General features: G+C 34.4%; 1 protein-coding gene across 1 annotated transcript in view; it reads right to left on the reverse strand.

Annotated features, from left to right (window-relative positions):
- Nucleotides 1-246: 246 nt before the first annotated feature.
- ARHGAP5 (Rho GTPase activating protein 5) overlaps nucleotides 247-22,025 on the reverse strand; it is a 45,711-nt gene continuing 23,932 nt past the window's right edge. The window contains exons 5-8 of the mRNA XM_083863206.1: nucleotides 10,661-10,738; nucleotides 9,572-9,703; nucleotides 7,812-7,917; nucleotides 247-4,165 (exon numbers count right to left, since the gene is read on the reverse strand). Coding sequence (XP_083719332.1) covers nucleotides 3,835-4,165; nucleotides 7,812-7,917; nucleotides 9,572-9,703; nucleotides 10,661-10,738 — 647 coding nt within the window. The 3' untranslated portion in view covers nucleotides 247-3,834. The remainder of the gene's footprint in view (nucleotides 4,166-7,811; nucleotides 7,918-9,571; nucleotides 9,704-10,660; nucleotides 10,739-22,025) is intronic.

A 22,025-nucleotide genomic window follows, 5' to 3' on the forward strand; every position in this document is an offset into this window, starting at 1 on the left:
TGAAAAAACTAAGTAATCACAGACACTGCAAACATGAGAACTGCAACCAGTAGTACTATCATAGCTGTGTTTCTCCCATGTCATTAGCAGAATTATGACCAATAATGTACCACTCTGATGACTTAAAGCTGACCTTAAAAGCCCAGCTTTTACTTCAGGTTTAAAAATTCCACAGGAAAAATAAATTTAAGAGACCCACGAGAGACAGCCTCCCACCCAAGAAAAACTTAAACACACATTGCACTCTTACTTTAGCAAGATTTACTGCTAAATTTCATTTCTGTGTCTGTGAATGATAGGGTGCTTTTGCCTTTAAAAATTTAGTAGGCAACTAAACTGAACATTATACACAGTAAGCATCTTAGTATTTTATTTGTTGCATCTTTTATACAGAATAAGCTTCACTGATATTTAATTCACTGCAGTATTCTCTTGATGTAGCAACAAAAGATTACACTATAAACAAAGAACAAAATTTTTACTTGAAATTTTTTTAAATGTGTGCAATTTTTGCAGTTGACAAACAGCATCACAATTACTGAAAAAAAAGAGAAAGAAGCACATAAACTACGGCCTGGTTTTTTAATCTCCAATTGATAGTTTTTCTATGTTTATCATAAATATGGGAAGCTAAACTCCAGCAACTAAAAATAAACATACCTATAAATTCCTAGCAACCAGGATTCAAATAAAGGAGAAAACATAGAACAACAACAAAGTTTCTTTTCACTTGAGTTGACATCTGCGATCTATTTACACTATATGAGTTTAAATTCCACAAGATCATGAAGGGTAAGGATTTTTGAAATAACCTGTTAAGCATTACTTAAAATGGCACTTCTGTAACTCGGGTCTGGGATTTTAGAATTGCTGAAACAGTGAAAGACAGTACACTGCAGCATGTCTATACCATTGTAACGTAAAAAAAGAAACTACTACATAAAGTGTCACTGAGATGGCTCAATCAAAGTAATATACATTTGTATCTTTATCAAGATAGATATTACGGTAAAAATGCTCACATTAAAAAATATAGTTATTATTGTTTGGATTTTCATTAAAACTAGAGGGGTCTACATGAGCCAAAGTATGAGGAATTTGGATATAGTAACATGCTTCCTCATTTTATAGCACTAATAAAAATAATAATAGAGAAAGCTCTATTAAAAATCTTTAATAACCACAGTTTAATTTCCTAGTACATTTTAAAAACTTTACTATGTGGGTGTATGTGCATGCGTGTCTGCATTAACACACAGATTAAAAAAATCAAAGTGTATATATTACAGGTACACACATATCCACATTCCTGCATACAACACTTCCAGAATGCAAACAGGATGCAGGGACGGTTCCATGTGACAAGCAGGCGCCACATGCCAGGCTTTCTTACTTCTCTATGTTTATCCAGTAAATGTAGTAATAATAATAACTCTTTCATATTTGGCTGAATGGAAATGTTAAGATTCTTAAAAATAATGATGATTTAGCCATTTAGCCACAACATCATAAAGGAAGAAATGGTACTGCAAATACTGCAAGAAGTTCAACATGAAAATCCATCATGAAATGGAATGTAAATTATTCTAAAAATTAGTATCCAAAGATTAGTTAAATATTATGGCAAAAAAAAATTGGAATTTATAGAAAGTTTAAAATGTAATTCACATTTACAAAGACTAGAGATACTTTATAGATGGAATTTTTAAATATGGATATGACTGGCATTTATTTTTAAGCTTACTTCTATTAGAAATAGACTTGTTTCCTGTACAGGTGATGCTTTGTCTATGCCATATACAGTAGAAAAATAAATTCTTTAGCAACCTAGAAATAGTTTTATAAAACTCTTGAAGTTTCATTTTCTTTGCTAAACATGCCAAGATTAGACTGAAAACTATAAATAAAAGCTATATAGACAACAGGTAAAGTAGAACAAGTTAGGAATACTACAATTTACAGGACAGACTTTATTGTACTATTAGTTCCTGTGTGCTTTGCAATAGGAATAGAGTTGACTTTTCTTTTTTATGTTTTCTTAAAAAAGATAATTACTTGCAAGAATATAACACAATATCAAGATAATTTATAATATACATGTACTTCAAACAGCAGCCAGGTTTATGGTATTTTAGTAATCTAGAATGATAATCCAAGTCATTAGAAGTACAATACCTAGGACATAAGTGGGAAAGGCAATTTTTATTTTGGGAAAATGGAGCAAATCAATCTCTTAATAAAAGCCTTAATTCTCAAAATCATCTATTTACTATAATACATACAAGACGATCTTAAATCTTGTTATAAGTGAAGATTACAACAGCGACCATCATAAAGCTTTTTTTTTTTTTTTTAACTACACAAAACAGTCTAGCAGCTGAATAAGCCAAAGCTTTCTTCTTTGCAGACCTAAAAAGGTACATTTTGAGCATGAAAGAAAAAAAGCTGCTATGAAAAGTCTCACAGGTAGTGTTTATCTACGGTCTCCCCTTTGCTACAATTTGTAACCTTCTAATTTTTTTACCACTATGAAAATATTTAACCAAAAGATTTGTTTAAATTAAGCAGCATTCTTTTACAGCAAAATTGGTACCAATATAAAAGTAAAATAAATGGGAAAAAAAAAGATAATTTAAAAATACGGAAAAAAGAGTCATCTGAAATTTTAGTACAACATACCACAGGAAAAAAAATATGAATACAAGTTTATGTGATTTTATATATACACACTCCAAAGAGGTTAATTGTCAGTACCCAAAGTATTTATTGCCATGTATTAGCAATGCATTTTTGTATATCTTTAGAGGGTCACATAAAAATAGATTTAAAGAATAGATTAATTGAAGTCCTAGATTAAAACATTGTTTGGTTTAGAGAATTTTACTACAACAAAAGTCATGTTTATGTATGAAAAGTTATATAACCTTATATGAAAATGTCATGAACTATTTTCTAAACACTACATGTATTCCCAAGTGGGAAAAATTAAAATATCTAAAATATATTAGATTAAGTTTACAAGACCATCAATGATCTTTTAAACATGCAGCTGTTTACAGAATTAACAGTTTTACAAAATGTTTAGTTCGGAAATGGAACATAAAGAAATAAGTAGGCAACATCGAAATTTTTCTACAATATTTGAAACTCACTTTTACAACAAGCATGTCCTTGGTATTGTGCTGTAAGAAATAATAAGCAAGTTCACCCACCCTTAAATTGTCCACAGGTTAACTTATAAGTAAAGATGGATGGCGAGGGATCATAAAATTCTCAACAGTGCATTTTGCATTCTTCCATAAACCACCCTAAGCATAAAGTCACATAAGTAGCCAGGAGATTACAAAATAAACTATAGCTGGGCTTCAGTTGTTTACACAGAATGCTTGAATGTGAAGAAAATTGCCAAAAATAGCATGTTAAATAACAAAAATCAGCCATAAAGCAGGCTGTAAGCATTGAATGTTTCATAAATGTAATTTTTTTAAATCATTTAATTTCCATAGAAAAATTTTATTCACAATATATTGTGACAAACCGTCACAGGAATGATATAGTGATTGCAATAAGGTATCATGCAGCAGCAGCTTTGAACTTTATAGCTATTTTTGCTTTTAAAAAAATCAAAACTCTCCAGTCATGCTTATCACATAGTTTTTATCTGCAGCGTGTACAAATGAGGAACACAGTACGGGATATAACAAAAAGATGTCCAATCAGCTGGATGGGAATTATTTTTCATAAATATGAAGTACATTACTGTATCCTGAAAACATGCATGTCTATAGCTTGTCTGTACTGTCCAGCGCCAGGCTGCCTGCAATCATCTTCTGTCTATATAATACCAAGAGGGTCTGCTGGTAGCTGTGACTGTATCAGCTGAGGCTGCAGCGGCGGCGGCAGCTGCAGGGGTACCATGGGCTCCACCATCTGCACTGGGTTGGAAGGCGGTGGCTGACAAGCCACTGGGTTGGGTGCTTCTACAATCTCCCCGTTGTAAAAGAAAAACTGACATTGTTGAATGAAGGTCTCTATAACTGATTGATGGATTTTGGTGGTAGAAAGAAACTCTCTGTTTTCAAAATCAGGTCTCATCAAAGTGGGCCAGAAACAAATCGATAAGTTATCAGCAGTCATGAAGTTGGTCTTATATTGCTGACTAACCCTGAAATGAGAATGATATACACAAAGTGAATTAAAACCAGTAGGCAATCAGCTAGAAATATTCTCACAGCACTCTCACTGTAGGCATTATTACTAAACAATCTCAAGATTTTTGCTCCTTTCCTCCAGTGAGCCATTAAAACAATTGTCCTTGAATATTTTATGCGATTACGCAGAACAAAATTTAGCAACCATGTCACTTCCAGATTTGGATAGTTAACTAATATAAATCTGATTAAGCTTTTAATCAAGAAAGAAATTCAACATTCCACCAGCATTTTGAACGACAGTAATAAACAAACCAAAACAGGTTCTTCACTTATTATCTAAATTCATTATTGCAATACTATTACCAAACAAACAAACAAAACTCCAAAGAATAATGAACTACCCTGTTACCAAATTTATCATCTACAAGTAAATACCTACTCAGAAAAAAAAAATGCTTTTATCAGCAACAGGCTAGAAAGAGCCAGGGTATTTTGTTTTTCTAAAATATTCTGCATTCTAAACTGGCATCACAATTTTATCTAGAATTACTGAAAGATGCAAGAAAAATCATGTGTTAATACATCTGGCAAACACCTAAGATATGCATTCAACTGGGAATATGCATTTCCTGTATTACACTAGATATCACAAAGGTAGCAGAGCTACAATTGTCCTGTAGAAATAGACAGAAAATAAAACTTCAGAAATTTGTCAGTTACAATTTTGATGATTAACAAGAGCAGCCCACAAGAATTTCTGACAGCTGGCTGTAGTCCATAGATTCAAGAGCTGTGAAAGCCATAGTAAACACCAGAATTAACACTACAAGAAAATATTTCCACTCATTTACAGTGCATGTATAATGGTAATGATAAAGCATAAAAAAAAGCGTGAAGGTATACAAATACTGCCTCTCAATCTGTTTTGAGTAAGTTTGGTCCAAAGGACATTTAGATACTATTTCTGAGTGGCAGTAAAATTTGTAATCTCTTTGCTAAAAGAATTACATTTTAAATTAATTTACAGATCAAAGAATAAATGTAAGCTACATGTTGCTTAGCATTATTACTAACATGCTGTACCCTTACCATCATGAGACCAAATAAATGAAGCAACCGGAAATTAATTATGGGTGGAGGTGAAAGAAAAAAAAGGCATTGCACCTCCTCCCCAGCAACAGCTCACAATCAGATTAAAAAAATGAACAATCAACTGCATTCCCTCCTCTGCTTCAACTTTACCTTTGTACTATCTAAGAGTAAACAAAACCCTACCAAACCTGTATGTTGATCTCCTACCCAACTTATTCTAACTACTTTAGAATCTTCTTCTAAGTGCTGAGCAAATGCTCCTTTACCTTCTTCTATGTTCACTCAAAATAAAAAATGATGTGTCTCTCTTGAGCCTGCCCACTTCCTCCACCGCCATGTCTCGGGAACTTCAGACTGTGAACCCACTCTGATCAGACTTTAAAAGCCGTACACTGGTGTTTTCCCAGACTTCAGAAGTATATTATGCCATATTAGTCCTTATATATGAAGGGTGTTGTTACCAAAGACTGTGTATGAAAAAAGCCAATGTTGATCCAACACTAGCCTGTTGAAAAGCTGAGTCCTGCTTACTGTAAATCAACCACAACTACCTGAAATGCTCAGAAAGTTGCTCATAACACTAATGAAAAATTCATCTCATTGTTGCCATTTACTGAATTCTTATGGTTACTGGTCTCATATTTGTATCTTTTATTACTCATCCATACTTGTATTTTTTGTTTCAACAACCAGGTTTTGTGCTTGTGGACACAAAATAATATCAATCACCAATCATTTCTAACTATACAACAATAGCACATATTTTACTGTAATGATGTAGGATGTAAAAACAAAGCATCTAAAATATTAGCTTGTGATGAGAGCTCTTTCATCATGTAGAAGGCTGCTTTACCTCATTAAATGAACAATTCATTTGGCAAACAACATTTCCATTTTAATTATATAGCAGCAGTAATTTGCCACTAAGTAAACTCTTAAAAATAAATACAGACTGTCAAGAATTTAGCTACAAGTTGCTTTAAGATCTGTATAGAGTTGTATCCACCTTTTTATACATGCAATTGCTTACATCCAAGCAGATTTCTTGTTGAATGGAATGTAGCTACCTGACACTGCAAATGAGACAAAAAATGACAGCCTTTCTTTAAGAAAAGATCATTTTGTTACTAGCAACCTGCAATGTAAATCACTGATCATTAACAGAGAGAGGACCAGACCAGAAAGCAAAGGCCAATGTGTATCATCACTCATGTTCACCAGTCTAGGTACTTGACATTGTACATTCATCTGTGCTATACCAACAAGTGACCAGATGAAGACTTTTGACAGAGGGACAGTCTTTTTGACAGTCTAGGGACCTGATCTTTCCCCCTCTACTCAGCACTGCAAAAGCCACATCTGGAGTCTGGGATCCAGCTCTGGACTCTCCAGCACAACAGAACACACTGGAGTGAGCCCAATAACAACATTAAGAAGAAGATCACTACGAGATCAAATATCCCTCACATGGGGAAAAGCTCAGAATGTTATTATTGTTTAGCCTGGAAAAGCTCAGGAAACTTTTATCATTTGTTTTAAATATCTGATAGGAGGGTGTAAAGAAGATGAATTGAGACCCAGAATTCTGAGTAGTGTTCAGTGACAGGACAAAAGGCACAAACACTCAGGAAATTCTTAGTGCAAGAAAACACTTTTTACTGTGAAGGGTGACTGAGCACTAAAACAGGCTGTTCTGAGAGACTGGAGTCTCTCACTTCATGGAGATACTGAAAACCTAATTGGACACCATCCTGGGGAATCTGTTGTAATTGACTCTGTGAAAGAAATGGGGTTGAACAAAACAATCTCCCAAGATCCCTTATAACCTCAACAATAGGACAGTTAACCTCATTCTGTGGATTTCAGAGAATAATTTCATTTCAGCTGAATAAGAAGCACAAGTAAGCTGGTCTTTTTCTCTCTTTTTTTCTGACAATATTGTACACATAAAGGCTCAGATTATGATGTGTTATACATCTATTAATACTATTTTAGTAAATTTGGAAATAACTTTTAAATACAAAGACATGAAATTTCTAGGCAAGAGGCAAAATTTAAGAAGCAAGTGTAACCAATTTACTGTTACACCTTTTTTCTACATTTTACTATTCAGCACATGGTTTGGGCTCTATTTTGTAGATTTTGATTGAAGCTAGCCCTGCTTTGGCAGGAGCAGGAAAAGGGGGCAAGGAGGAAGAGGGTGTTTAGGGCAAATGACTCAAATTCCTCAAAACCTAGACTAGTCTAGAATGTTAATAGCTATTATTTCCTGGGGGAAGGGTCTGTAATAGTTATAATTAGGTGCATAGTTATTATTAGGTGAAGTATAAGTACAGCATTTTTTTAACTTTAGAGTAGTAATGATGCCAGAAAAATATGTCAATAATATGTGAGAAACAAATCTATAAGGTTTTATTTTTCAACTGTACATCCTATTTTTTTTTCCACATTTTCAATTCTAGTAGATAATTCATTGTTAGAGACACAATCTTTTTTGCAACTTAATAAAATACACAACAACTTACACAACTTTCAGAACTTAAACAAAATTGAAAAATACTAAACCTGTTTAGATGTGTTATGATGTATTTGAAGACATCATAGTTCACTGGGTGGAATTTCTTCACAATCTCTTTTAACTCGTGCAGCCGTTCTGTCTTATCCATGATTTCTATAGAAATAAGTGACATTTTCTGACACATCTAGAAAGACATACTGAATAAAGTGTTGCTAAGTCTTTTTCCTAGTATAATTGTACAGGTAAGATATTCACAAGGAAGTATCAAGTGAGAAAATATTTGATAAAATTCCTATTTCCATGGAGTAACTTCTTTATCACAGAGTTTTTCCTGGTTACTCTAAGCACACTAAGTACATCCACTGCAAGTTTAACTAAGCACAAAAATATTTTCCTGAATTTAAGCAGAATTATTTATCTGTGTTCAGGAAATAATTACTTGACCAAGTTACTACTGGCTTGTAGAATAACCATATGACAGGGTCATTTCCTGTTAGAGTTCCCTCTGCTTACATAATGTTATGACAGAATATGTTCCTATTCATATGAGCTTAGAACACTCTTAAACTTCACAGTTATTAAAATAATAAAAAATCATGAATAGGGCTGGTACAGCTATTTTAAATATGCTGCCTAAAGAAGAAGAGAAATTTATGCTTCAAACAAGAAATAACCAACATGTAGGAAAGGAATATGAAATACAGTAACAATTTTATCTGAAAAAAACCCAGCAAGTAATGCTGTGGATCCATACATTCTGCAGAATATGCTTCTAATCAATGATGACTCATATCATAAAAAGGAATAAATAAAAAAATCCCCTCTATTACTTGACTGCATTGCTAAGAAGAACTTTGATCTACTCTAATATCATAGAAAAAATGTTTAATACAGTCCAGTATATCCCAAATATAAACTTAATGACATAATGGCATTTTAAAACAGTAATTACATTTCTGTTCTAAGCTATTTTATGTTTTGACTAGAATTGAACTGTTATACTTTTAAGAAAAAAATAAAACCAAAGTAACTACATTAAACAAGCAATGCACGTGAAAAGTACAGCAGAAATACCAGAAATAGGTATTTACAGATACCATCAAAAAATACAAAATTTCTAATGAGCTAATGTATTAATCAAGTCCAGGCCCAAGCCTTAGGCTTACACTAGTGTCTCCATGTTTTGAACAAAAAATACTTTGGAATATTGTACATGACAGTCACATTCTGTAAAAAAGTGTGGTGGTTGTTTTGTTGAACAGTTTACTGCCAATACCAGACATTAACTCCAAAGACAGGAATATTATGAAACATCCAAAAAATGTTTGTAAGGCAAAAATAAGCATCTTACAAGAGTTCAAAAATAATTTGAAAAAAAAAAAAAAAAAGGCTAAGAGAATTAGAGAATTACCATAATATCCCATAGATGTGTCTGGTTTTTAAAGTCTACTTTGAAAGTAAGACTTCACAAATTCAAGGGAGTTTTCCCATTAGCAACTGCAAAGCTGCTCCAAGAGCTTTCATCATTTTTATCACTTAATAAAAAAAGGAAAAACGTAGATGTCTCCCAATTAAATTTTCTAGGAAAAAGAGAAATAAGCCACAAACTTATTTTAAAAAATAAATTTATTACATTCATCTTACTCTATATAGTTCTAATTTTAAAGAATATTAAAAAATACATGTGTCTAAGGAATTTAAAAATTATTCAGTGCAGACAGTCCTTTTAACTTACAATGAAATAAAAATAGTAATACGGGCAATGGAAATAACACGATTAAATCAAGAAAAGTTGTTTATTACTTACTTGATGTTTCTAATAACTCTTGATGCAAACAGTAAGGAACTAATGGATCTGGCAGATCTGCAAAAAAAGCTTTCAGAGCCCCAGCCACAGCATTCACTGTTACCCCCATTGATTCCAGACTGATATTATGATCTGCAAAACAAAATTTAAAAAATAACAGTCTAAGTAAAACCTACTCTTATCATTCCTTATAATACTTTATGAAAACAAGAATTTATTCAGAACACTGAAAACTAAAATTTTGCCAAATGATTATTAAATAAGGAAGGAAAAGGTGAACCTATTGATAAGTTGCTACCACACCTACAAGAAATCAAATATAAGAAAATCTGACAGAATCACAAAACTGCATAAGATGAGAAAACTGAAGTGGTCTAATTCTCTATGAAGACTTGAATGATTTTGTATTTCTCATTAACTGGCTTCTGATTAATCAATTTTGTTCAGTAAGTAGCTATAAATTCTATTTCCCAAAATGCTGCTAAACAGCAAAGCAAGGCATAAAGAAATAGCACATTTATTTTCTTTAACATCTAGGAGGTATTTTACTATTTTTCACAGACTCAACTTCATGATTAAAATCTAAGAAGTTTTAATAAATGTTTTCATTTTAAAATACAAACACATCAAAGTGAAGAGCCTAAACTACAAATCACATTTCATTATATTCCACAATGACAAAGGCTGTGCTAGAAATTATCCAGACTGAATTGGTAATGTGTATTACTCGAAAGCTTGCACTAAAGTAAATATCAAGAATTACTATTTGTGGGGCATAAGAAGCAGAAGCAAATGGCTTAATGCCTAGGACTGATGAACTATTAGCACAAGAAGCAGCTAAGACTGCACTTAAACTCTTTCAAACCTTCAAATACCACCTAGATAATATTTTAACAGCACTTAAGCCAGTTGCATCTTTGAAGCTTCACTGGTAATAACCTGGACTATACCGACACAACCCACCAGAGCATTAAGGACACAGTGCTATAGAAGTTAGTTTCAAAGTGCAATCCTTTTGTATTGCACTGTGATAAATCCATGGAGAATCCATGTTCTATTTTAGCTCTAAATAATAAAATCTCTGATTACCTTGATCAAACTGTTTTTGAATGTTGTCTTGATCTGTTTTATTCCCACTAACACGGTACAGGCCTTCAGTACACAACCCTTAGAAGAGGAGGAAAAATAAATATTAAAAAGCAAGTTTAAATACCATAAAGCAAATCATAACCAGTTATAACTATTAATTCAGAAATCAACAGTAGGAATATAATTCTTAAGTGCCTAAAAAGTTAACACATTAACCATTACAGTAATACAGGACTACCAAAACACAAACTAAGTGTCAGTTGTCTATTGAGTCCACTACTCCACTTAAAATTAATCAGAGGAAATTACACTGTAGGATAACAAAACTCTGATGCAGATATTTGTTGAATAATGTACTCAAAATTATTCTCTTACTGATCTTTATTAGACTGTTGTTATTTGCACCATTTTTTAAATAATCAAAAATCTAAATTCTGTGGTACCCACAACATTTATAATTTTAAAAATTGTCTTCACAGTTTGGGCTTAACAACTTATTATGGCAGCAACAACACACTAAAAATACTCTACAGGGAAAAAAAAAGAATCAAGCATTTGTAACTGAATCCTGATCTTTTGATTTCATGGTGTAATACACTCCTGTATATGACAAGAACTTAATCTTCCAACATGCTTTCCCTTTTACCATTTATATTTTATAAACTTTGAATCCATTTCTCCTCACTTCTTATCTAAGGGAAATTATCACATCATTTACAAGTCTTTCTTTAAGGGGTGGGGGAAAAGGAGAAAGGTGTTAGGTAGCAGAGGTTCACCAAGCTTCTCATTACTTTGTTTCACCACATGTTACAGAGTTGTCATAATTTCATCAGCCTTTCAAGGTAAACACTGAACAGTGCACCTTAATTAGGCACACACACATACCAGCACACTCCATTCCAGTGATTATGCTTCCTACCACATCACTATCTTTTTTTGCCCACAGCTACTCACTGAATGAGAGCGTTCATCCTGATAATCCCCCCGTTACCCAAGATATTCTTCTTTTTTAATATAGAATCTATTAAGGACTATAAACAATTTATAATTTCTCAATTCTTCAAGTTACCTTTATGGGTGCAAAACTATCTATATACTAGATCTCCGTAACACTACACGGGTTTATTAACAACTCCCAAGTTTCACAGCTTTATATAATCTCCAGGCCTTTTGCCATCATAGGACAATAACTAAATGCATTTTGGATCATCAGATCAATACTTAACTTAACTCTGTCACACTACAATCCACCTTTTAAGTGTCTGTTAAGTTACCAAGAAACATTAAGAATTCCATTACAATGTTCCAAGCACAGAAAGCACTTGACTGGTTCAGAAGGATTATTTCCTTCTTAATGTCTCAACAACACATCTCTCTACTGGCTGCATCAAGGATATTTCAGTAATCATTTCTTCAATGAATTTCTATGTCCATCATTTAGCTTTCCAATTCCATAGCCAAGAGTTTTCCTCTTGTAAATATACACCTGAATGGTCCCTTCAAAAAATCTGAGCCTTGTTCACTGATATCCTTGAACACCACCAGAAGGTGGAATTTGGTGGCACAGGGCAAAAAGTGGTTTCAATGATTTCCACATCCGGAAAAGAGTTTCAAGCCTGCCTTCAAAAAAATGTCCCAAATGTTTTAAGTGTAATCACAGCCAGAAACACTTTACGTTCCTCTTCCAGAACCTGTAAATAAACACAAAAGACCACTGGTAGATAAGAACCACCTAGATCAAGATTCTCTTTGTCTAGTATGAGAGAATTCTCCACTGGAGACCCTACAGCCCCAGGTTAGTCTTTGCTTTATCCAACTGCTATTCAAAGTCTTTCTGCACAAAGGAAGCTGCATGTGCTGCAATAGCAGTTTCTGAGAAGTCAGACCCAGTCACTGTTTAGTAGCAGTGTATAAACCTGGAATACTTGAACTGGCTGCTCTGGAGACATATGCTCTTAGTGTGGTATCCGTGTGTATCTATAATAAGAGGGAGAGATAGAGAGCACTCAACATTTCTTTTTTCTGACAGCTTTTTAAAAATTTGGTTCCTTCATCTGTATGCCTCCTGATTTTTCAGAACTTTTTTCTATGTTCTTACTCTGCTTGCATTGTGGTCCAGACATAATTTTCAACACAGCCTTGCCAAACACAATTGCTGCCGTAATATAATATATCAGAATCACACAATTCATTTGCTTCTCGGCCTTGATAGCTTTACAACACCTCTAGGTTTAAATAACTAGATCCTCCTCATGTCACATCATAATATTTATTTCAAGACAGCGCACATCCCCTTCGCTTAGACTACTCTTTTCCCAAAGTAGCTCCTCGTGCCTAATAAATTCTCTTGCACCTTCTTTTGTACTGTCAGTTGTGACCAGGGCTCCATCCCATCTAACTGGAACTTCACCGCATGGGGTTCAAAGCATTGCAGAGGAAATGGGCAAGGTGGGTCTGCACCTGGATGTGCATTATCAGTCTGTAGGACACTTCCACTTTTAGGCTCCAACATACTTCCACAAGTCTTGGTTCCTCCATGGAACATATTAACTTCAGCACAAGGGAAGAACAAAGTCTACCTGGTACAATATCTATTTTTCTATACCATATACTACACTATGTAGTATATGCCTGAGGAGAGATGTAGAAAGGACAGGAGAGAAAAAAAACCAAAACCTAACAGCAATCTTTTTGTGGTATATCCTCCCAGCTTTCTGCAGATGGTGGCTTACACAGGCTTTTGAAAAAGGTGTTGTAATAGCCATCTGGGGCTTTATCCTTCACTGATTCACCATAACCCCTTCAATTTACTTTAATTTACTTTACTTTACTTTAATTTACTTGTAGTCTTCACATCATGGTGAATGCAGTTTTGTCATTCCAGAATGTACATTACGAAAGCATACAGAGTTTATGCTCAGTACTTGAAATTTGTACAATTTCTTTTCCCAATAAGAAGTAGTAACTTCTCTACATTTTCCCAGTGCCATTTTTTTAAATTTATGTAATTTCTCTTCCTCAGAAATGTTTTAAGTTAATCAATTTGGTGCATCTTTATCCAAGAGTTACTATTACTCCCATATGTATTATCTTTTCCAATTCTTTCCTATTCTGAAAAAGGCTGAACCAAATTGCAACCTGCATCAAAATTGTGTGTATAGCATGGCATTATGTAATAGCATTATTTTTCTTCCTCCACAACACTTACTCTGTTGTTTTGGTTTTTTTTCTGCTTGCTTGCTTGCAAGCAAGCAAGTAGGGAGAGTTTAAGTTTCCAGAGAGCTGTCTATGATGATTTCAAAGCCTTTTCCCAAGTGACGACAGCTATACTAACATTTAGACTGCTGAAAAGTCAGAGTGTCTGCTAACAACATCCACAGCCAGGTTCTGCTACCATGTTCAGTCTGTGTTTCTGAATACATGCCACGATCACAGCAAATCTGTCTCTCCCAGTTCAATTCCTTCCTCTACAGTGGCCAGTGGAACTTTTCATTCTCCACTACTATAGCTGAGACTATCATTCCCACACTTACCTTTGCAAATTTGGTGATCTGTATATTTCTCTAGTTTTACTCCATGGATTGATCTGGTGGTACCTTTTTTCAACCCCTATGCTACAACACATGCTTAAAGGAACCACCAATCTACTGATCCAAACCAGTAATTTCTATGTACACCTAGAAAATACATAATTACTAAGCAAAGAAGACAAACTCTAAGTAAGAATCTCACACTAACTTTACTTCTATAAAACATATTTATGTGTCCTTACCAACACTGACTTTAAAAGTCCCATGACATTCAACTCACACACTGAAAACCACAACCAAAAAAAAAGTGTCTTACTGCTTTTTGCAATAATTTATAGTATATTGAAATGTTCAATAAACAATAAGCACTGTAAGGAAATAAACAGTACTTTTAGAAAGACCCTTATAATAGGAAGCTCTCCAAAGCTGAATTAACATTTCCATAATTTACACTAACTGATTATTAAACAAGGTCTCAATTATTTTATGAAGTGTCACTCAAGCCCATATTTTATGGCCTGCTCATTTCAAAACAAGAATACAAGACTACAATTAATATGACACTATGCACATGCCTAGGCAAAGGTAGGTGCATTCTTTGCTTCATTAAAAATGGGTGACAAATGAAGCATTGCAGTTTTCCAGGCACATATAGCTGTTTGGTCACTTTGGGTCTGGAGAATGCTGAGGGAATAAATGGAGCAGTGTAACTACTGTACATACCTGGCATCTTGATTCTACCTGTGTTGTTTAGGAATTCTTTATATTATTCCCATGATGTTTCCTTTGAAGAGATACCTCATTAGCAATACAACTCAAGTGCACGACATGTGTTTCATAAGTATTTCAAAACATATTTGTTTACAGTTTTTAGTGATTCTCTCACAATACTAAATTAATGCATGTGCTCCTCCCGTGTCTGGTAGTCAGTTTTCCATTAGGAGAAACGATGATGCCTGTTCTACACTCTTGACTTTGTTTCCTCTCTGTTGATTAATTCCAAAGTTACAAAACAAACTGGTGTAGTCTCCTAACTACTGAAACCCGTTCTATGCCAATTTTGAAGAGATCACAGAAGGAATACTCTGGAGATCATCTAGCGCAACCTACGGCTCAAACAACAGTCAACACAAAAATCAGATTCAGATGCTTATCTAAACTTCCCTTTAATATCTCCAAGATACCCCACAATCTCTCTGGGTAAACTGAACCAGTGCTTTAATAACCCTCAGAACAAAAGTATTCCCTTTCTTTCTAATCAGAAGCTCCTATGTTGATGACATTGTACTTCAGTTCCTTAGCCTGGCTGCACCTTATGAGTAACCTCCTCATAGGTATGGGAAGCCACTTCTGGGTACCTCCTCAGCCTCTTTCTCTCCAAGCTGAATAATCCCACATATTAGGAACTCCTGACCCTCCTTTGCTAGACTCAGGTTTGTCAACACCTTTCTTGCAGCATTTCAGATGACGTCCAACAAGTGTAGAACAAAAATTAGTAACCACTATTGCTGCTGTAGTTGTCTGCCCCTTCTAACAGTCCAATACAGAAAGAATGATCAGCCTACTCTCCACCACAAGATCCTTTTCATTAGCACTGATATGGACCCAGTCAAGTGCTCAGCATGTACTACTGCAGGGGTTTAGTCCTTGCAATTCAAGTTGAAAGGCCTGGCATTTGTCCTCACTGGATTCCTTCAGGGTCCTGCTATCGCATTCCTCCAGCTTGTCTACATTCCCTTGAGCAGAAGCCCTGGTCTTAAATACATTAACCACACCACCCACTCTGGAATCACTCATCAACTTGATGTGGGTACAAAATGTGTTGTAGAGCTATTTAAACCAGAATCAAGAGTAACAGAGTCATGGCCTGAGAGTATTTTTTGCTAAACATAAAGCTTCATGGGCAGCTGAGTCAACTTGGGTTCAGTCAGACTGAACAATATGACTGAGAATGACAGTGTCACTCCCTGCCTCACCAAGCACTGCTCCTGCTCCCTGCCTTGCACTTGTTTTGGCACGTATCTGGCTGTTAACTTACCAGCTGTAATACTACACACCAGGACTTTCACCACTTTTGCTGATACAGCTTTTCAAAACAGTGAACTCCACTGATTCAGAGACATCTGACATGTGCCCAAAATGAAAAGTGACAGAAACTCACGCACCAGGCCAAGGGGGCATCCAGTTCTGTTCTCTCTGTCCAACACAACAAGTTCCTAAAATCCTCTAGCTCTCCCAAGCCCCTTGAAAAAAATCAATAATCAATCTTGAATTTCTGGATTTTCCAGCCACTAGGAATATATTTCAATGATTTACCTGAATTCTTTACCACAGCAAGCACTGCTGACTCATTTTTTTTGCCTATTCCTACCAAACTTCATCCTCTGGAGACAAACTTTCCCTCACCTACACTGTCAGTGTAAAAATCTAGCCTCACAGCAGATTCAGCATAAAATACCATGGTGTAAGCTAGGTTTGAAGGAAATTCTAAGAAGGTAATATTCTTATACATTAATTATCCCAAAACTGTAAATTTAGCAGCATTACAAAAATAGTCTTAAAATCAAACGCAGTAATTATTGTACATATAGCAAGTACACAATTTTTAAATTCTCTTATAGTTCTCCATAGGAACCACGTGAGATAGTGACATTTAGCTCTGTCAAATTCCTTCTATCATCTTTATTCCATTCCTTGTCTCACATAAACCAACTAAATTATTAAAACACTAATTCTTCTAATAAGCCTCTCTTTGCTAAATTATTTCATATACAATTAACACTATTAATGTTATCAGTTTTCTATGAAGTATGGAATCTGGTTAATGAAGTACATGGATAGTAATAGTCTCTAAAAAAATTAAAAACATTTGAAAACTCAGAGGAACAAAAAACATTAAAATACTGATATTAAAGCTGAGTATTAGCAAGAACTATATGTACTCAATGGCGAAACAATGTTAATTTCATGTCTCCTTCTTTGGTAAAACAGAATGAAATATAATCTATACCAAACTTTTCACCAGTGCAGGAACAAATACAAAAAGTAAATCCAAAATGTAAAAAAATTCTGAAATATAAAAAAAAAAAATTAATCTGCTAATAGTATCAGTTGGCATAAATCATCTTGCCTGAATTATTTTAAGTTTGGGAAAACTTAAAAATCAACAACAGGTGTTGAATAGTACCCAAACAGTCCATTCATCACTAAATTTGAGGTGTGTGAAAGAGCATAAAAACGTTACCTTTTTTTATGAAACACTCAAGCTACAAAGTTGGCATAAACATGTACATTTTTTACACTTACAATTGGACATTCAATAAATATTTTTCCATTATACTGCAACACAAAATTCAAACCATACCAACATTTTGTTGAAGACATTAAGCCTTCAGAAATCTGTTCCTCTCAGAGTATCAAATATCTATTATTCTCTCCACAATAATTCTTGGAGAAACACAGAACTCATGCAATTCATACAGCTAAACAGTTTAGTTTCAAGAACTATCTCAATTCTGCTACCTCTATTTAAAAAATATGAATTGTACTATAAAAGGTAATGGTCTACATTGGATTTTTTTATTTTAAAATAGCAGGTGATCTTTTTTTCTAGCATATCTTAGCATAGCACCATTACTTCTATACAAAAACAGCCACTACAATTTTCTTAAAAATCAAAACTCTAGTTTCCCTGCTAAATACATTTCCATAAACCGAGTTTACAATAAAACCAATACACTTTAAAAGTTCACTTTAAATGATGGAACAAAATGAAGTTCTCTTTAGGCCACCGGAGGAAAGCAAAAAACAGGCCACAACAACTGTATCATCAAAATATTATTTCGGAAGCCCACAACCAAAAATAGCAACCAATGACAGTCAATTTAAATAGCTGTCCCCATGGACAAGTTAAAGAACGATTTGCAAAAGATACGACAGAGGTGAAAGCACACAGATATACATGTCACTAGTGACAGAAAAGTGTTCATATAGTCTCTAAAAGGTTACAGATAAGATCACAATATCTTTACCAAAAATCACTTTTCTTGAAAACATTATATATTTATACCAAGATGTTTAGTGAAAAACTTGGTAATTCACCATTGGCAGGTTACTTACCTGAAAGAAAAAAAAAAAAAAATTTTGACCATCTTGTTCAGTGAACCAAGAAAGAGCTCTGACAACCAACCAAAATATTACTCATCCTGCCAGAATTACAGTGAATTGAAAAAATTAAAGGCTTGGGTAGAAAAAAGGCTTTTCTATAAAGATGGACAATGTAGAAGCACAGAAGCAAAGTTTGTTTACAATATTTAGCAAATTCTTCCTCCTTTCTTATCCAGAAGTGACAGTGGTATAAAACTGAAAATGTTCTCACATGGCACCATGATTTGTTTTTAATCAATAGATTCCAATGAAACCAAGTATTATGTGCTATTGCTGCTTCATACTCTCAGTACCAGTGACACTGCAGACTGCTGTGATATGCAAGTTTTAACACATATTTACAGCTTACCAGATTTAGATCTACTCAGGTATTAACCTGAGTTAATCGCCCCCCAGTTTCTGCTTCCAATACTATCAAAAAGATTACAAGGGGATTCAAGCTCTGTATTATATTTCAAAAACTAATTGGTTGGCTCAATAAAGCCAAACAAGTTTAGAATAAAGCTTTTTGTTGAAAAATACTACAGAGGAACACAGAGACAATAACCTTCACCTATAAGCATCCCTTATCTTAGTCCCTTATGGCCAAGGGACTTAGGATCGTTTATCTTTACTGGATCACCCTTTACCTTGACAGGAAAAATATGGATTTTTTCAGAAGAAAAAAAATCTGTTGATTTATAAAAGGCTAGAATTTTTAAGCCCCTGAATTTACTTTAGTTTTTGCAAACTGTCCCTCTTCTACTGATACACACTTTTTTTTTTTTTTTTTGGTGTGGATATTCCAGAACACTATGATAAAGCAAAAATCTGATAGTATTTTCTGCATCTGCTCAATTCTTTAAGGTTTACGGTGGAGCAAGAATCTTCAAAGACACTTTAAGGTATTATTGTCTCATCTAGGCATCTGAAATAGAGAAAACTGTTTTTCACATTGTGTACTTTCTAGCCTCAGTCAAAATTAAGAGTGGGTACAAAGCATTGCCTTGTATAATTTCATGAGACAGAAAGAGGAAACATTAAAAATTAAGATTAGCCCTTCAAATCGAGATTAATTAAATCTTCACAAATTCAGCCACAATCCAAATTACATAGGAAAGAGCTGAACACCATGAAAGTACCTGAAGAGGAAAGGCTAAACAATTACATCCTCTGTAAGAGAAATACACAGATGAGCCGAGTTGGAAAAGACTGCACTTCTTGATTAAAAACACAATGATAATAAACACTGGTTTTCAGTGCAGTTCGAACTGACAGAAGGCTGCTGTGCTAAGAGACAGATGAGTACTGAATGACTCCCCAGGGACAAGCAGCTTTACCATATAGAAATGGTGCCATTCTCAACTCCAGCCTGGGGCCAATGGGTCCTGGCTTGCCTTGTGCAGATGATAATCTCCCAAACCATATTTCTGGAATTTTATCAGACAGTCCCAAAGTCAACGATGTGAGTCTATCTCAGTACAGGTTTTGAAGACAATGAAAGTGAACATTCTTTTCTCTCAAAAGCAACAAATACATTCTATAAGAATCCTGCTTGAAGCTCAAATACCTGCAGTATATTAATCCAACATAAAAATAATACACACCAGAAATAAAACTCCCACAGCCATGTATGGAAGCTGAAAACAACACCAAAGCTACTTACACAGAATCCAGAGTAGGAGAAACAAAATTGTAACACAGATTGAAAGTAGAGGTTTTGTTCTAAGTGCTTAACAAAACTAGAAAGACAGCTAGTGTCTTCACAGTCACAAACTATACAGATGGCATGATGTTTGTCCAGCTTACATTTATGGGCAGAATTGAAATTCTCCAGGCATACAGCAGCATTCCAGGACAAACTAACTGATATATAATGCAACTAATGGAAAAGCTGTGCCTTCTGAGCCAGCACTTGTGAGGAGAACCCTACATTTTGAACACATTGCAGCTTAACCCAGCATCTTATTTTCCCAAGACAGGTCATAAAAACAGATGTGCTAACTCTTTTGGCTGGTTGTATGGTTTGATGGTTACAAGGCAAAAAAAAGACAACAAATAATGTTCCCACAGTATTACAGTTCTCTCCCTCACCCCACAAGCTGGTGAAAATTCTTTGGGAGAAATACTTTTTTTTTAAGTTTACCACAAATATGACAATACTTTCAAGCAAATAAAACTTTTAGAACTGGACTTAGAAATTTGTTGTTTAAAAGTATTCTTAAAAAGTGAAACATGCTAAAATTAAGTTATTAATAGATTCCACAAACTTTTGAAATTGGTTTTTGATACCAGTTAATATCTGTTTTATATAGCTATGCACAGTAGCTGTATGTAGCCACTTTTAAAGAATACCAATGATAGTGACTCACCTATAAATTACCCTGGTTTGTTTTGGGTTGGGGTTTGTTTGGGGTTTTTTTGCTACAGAAAACAGCAAACACAACATACTAATATGCATATTAAACTGCCTATGCCACTCTATTACTCCTTGCCCTTCGTCCTTCTTTCTCATTTTTAACTGGATGAGGTGGAAAAAGCAAAAGAAAGAGGGCAGAAAATACAGCTCTTACCTTTAATCCATAGAAAGTAAAGGTTAAAGACAGATTTATACTGATATCTCTGACCACAAAAAGATCAGTGTCTGAGGCTTCACCTGATTTTTTTATTGCAATAATGCAGTATATAAGTCTTCAAAAACAGCTCTAAGGCTTACCACCTGGGGTAATTATTTTAGAAACACTACTCTTACAGATGGCAGCAAATCTGAATTTTATTATAAGAAAGAAAACCCTTCAGCTTTATACTCTTGCTAAAACTGCTACTATCATCTCACAGCCAAAATTGTATTAAGAGATCTAAGCAAATTTAGAAAAAAGGTGCTGTTTTACCTCGCACTAAACAACATCCCACTGCAGACACATATCAAAAGACAGTCCTGCACATGGTTCAGTTCAGTCACATTGTCATTTACTTCAAATAGACCAATATAGCATTTATAAAACTCCAGAGCAAGTAGGATCTACACACTAACTGAAACATGAGGTGTGTAACCTATTCATTTACCTATCACACATGGTAAACAGGCTGAAAGCAGGGACAAACACACAACCAGGAAGCCAGGGAGAAAGGAGAGAGAGAAAACCGTACTGTGAAATTTCACTCTAGTGTAAACACAAATATGTTAATATTTCACATTAAACTGGGAAATTACATCTTAAATAGATTAACATTTTTCATAGAGAATTACACGGTATTTAAAAAATAAGTGTTTCTGTCACTGAAACAAGTTAAAATGCAAAACTAGGTTTACCTTCAAAATCAAGAAAGCAAGCTGACTAATCATGCAAAGTCAGAAACCATTTCAAGTATGTTTTCTGTAACTGGAAAAGGTGGATTCCAGAGCTTTCAAACACATCAAGTAAAATGCATTGGCAATAGTGAAACATGTAAGACTGGACCGCCATGGGGTTAAACATCACTTGGCATCAGAACATTATATAAGTTTTTTAAATTACAGGGAACGTGTTAAAAGTCAGACATTTATCAGAAAGTACTTAAAAGCATATAAATAAAGTCAAAAAACCCATCACATACTAAGCAAAAAAATTAGAAAACACATTCTACTTTTTAAATGTGCCTAGCTCACAATTACTTATGTCTATGACAAAATTCTAAAAGTAGTTTAA

This window comes from Zosterops lateralis (assembly GCF_965231275.1).
Source record: "Zosterops lateralis genome assembly, chromosome: 6".
NCBI lineage: Eukaryota > Metazoa > Chordata > Aves > Passeriformes > Zosteropidae > Zosterops > Zosterops lateralis.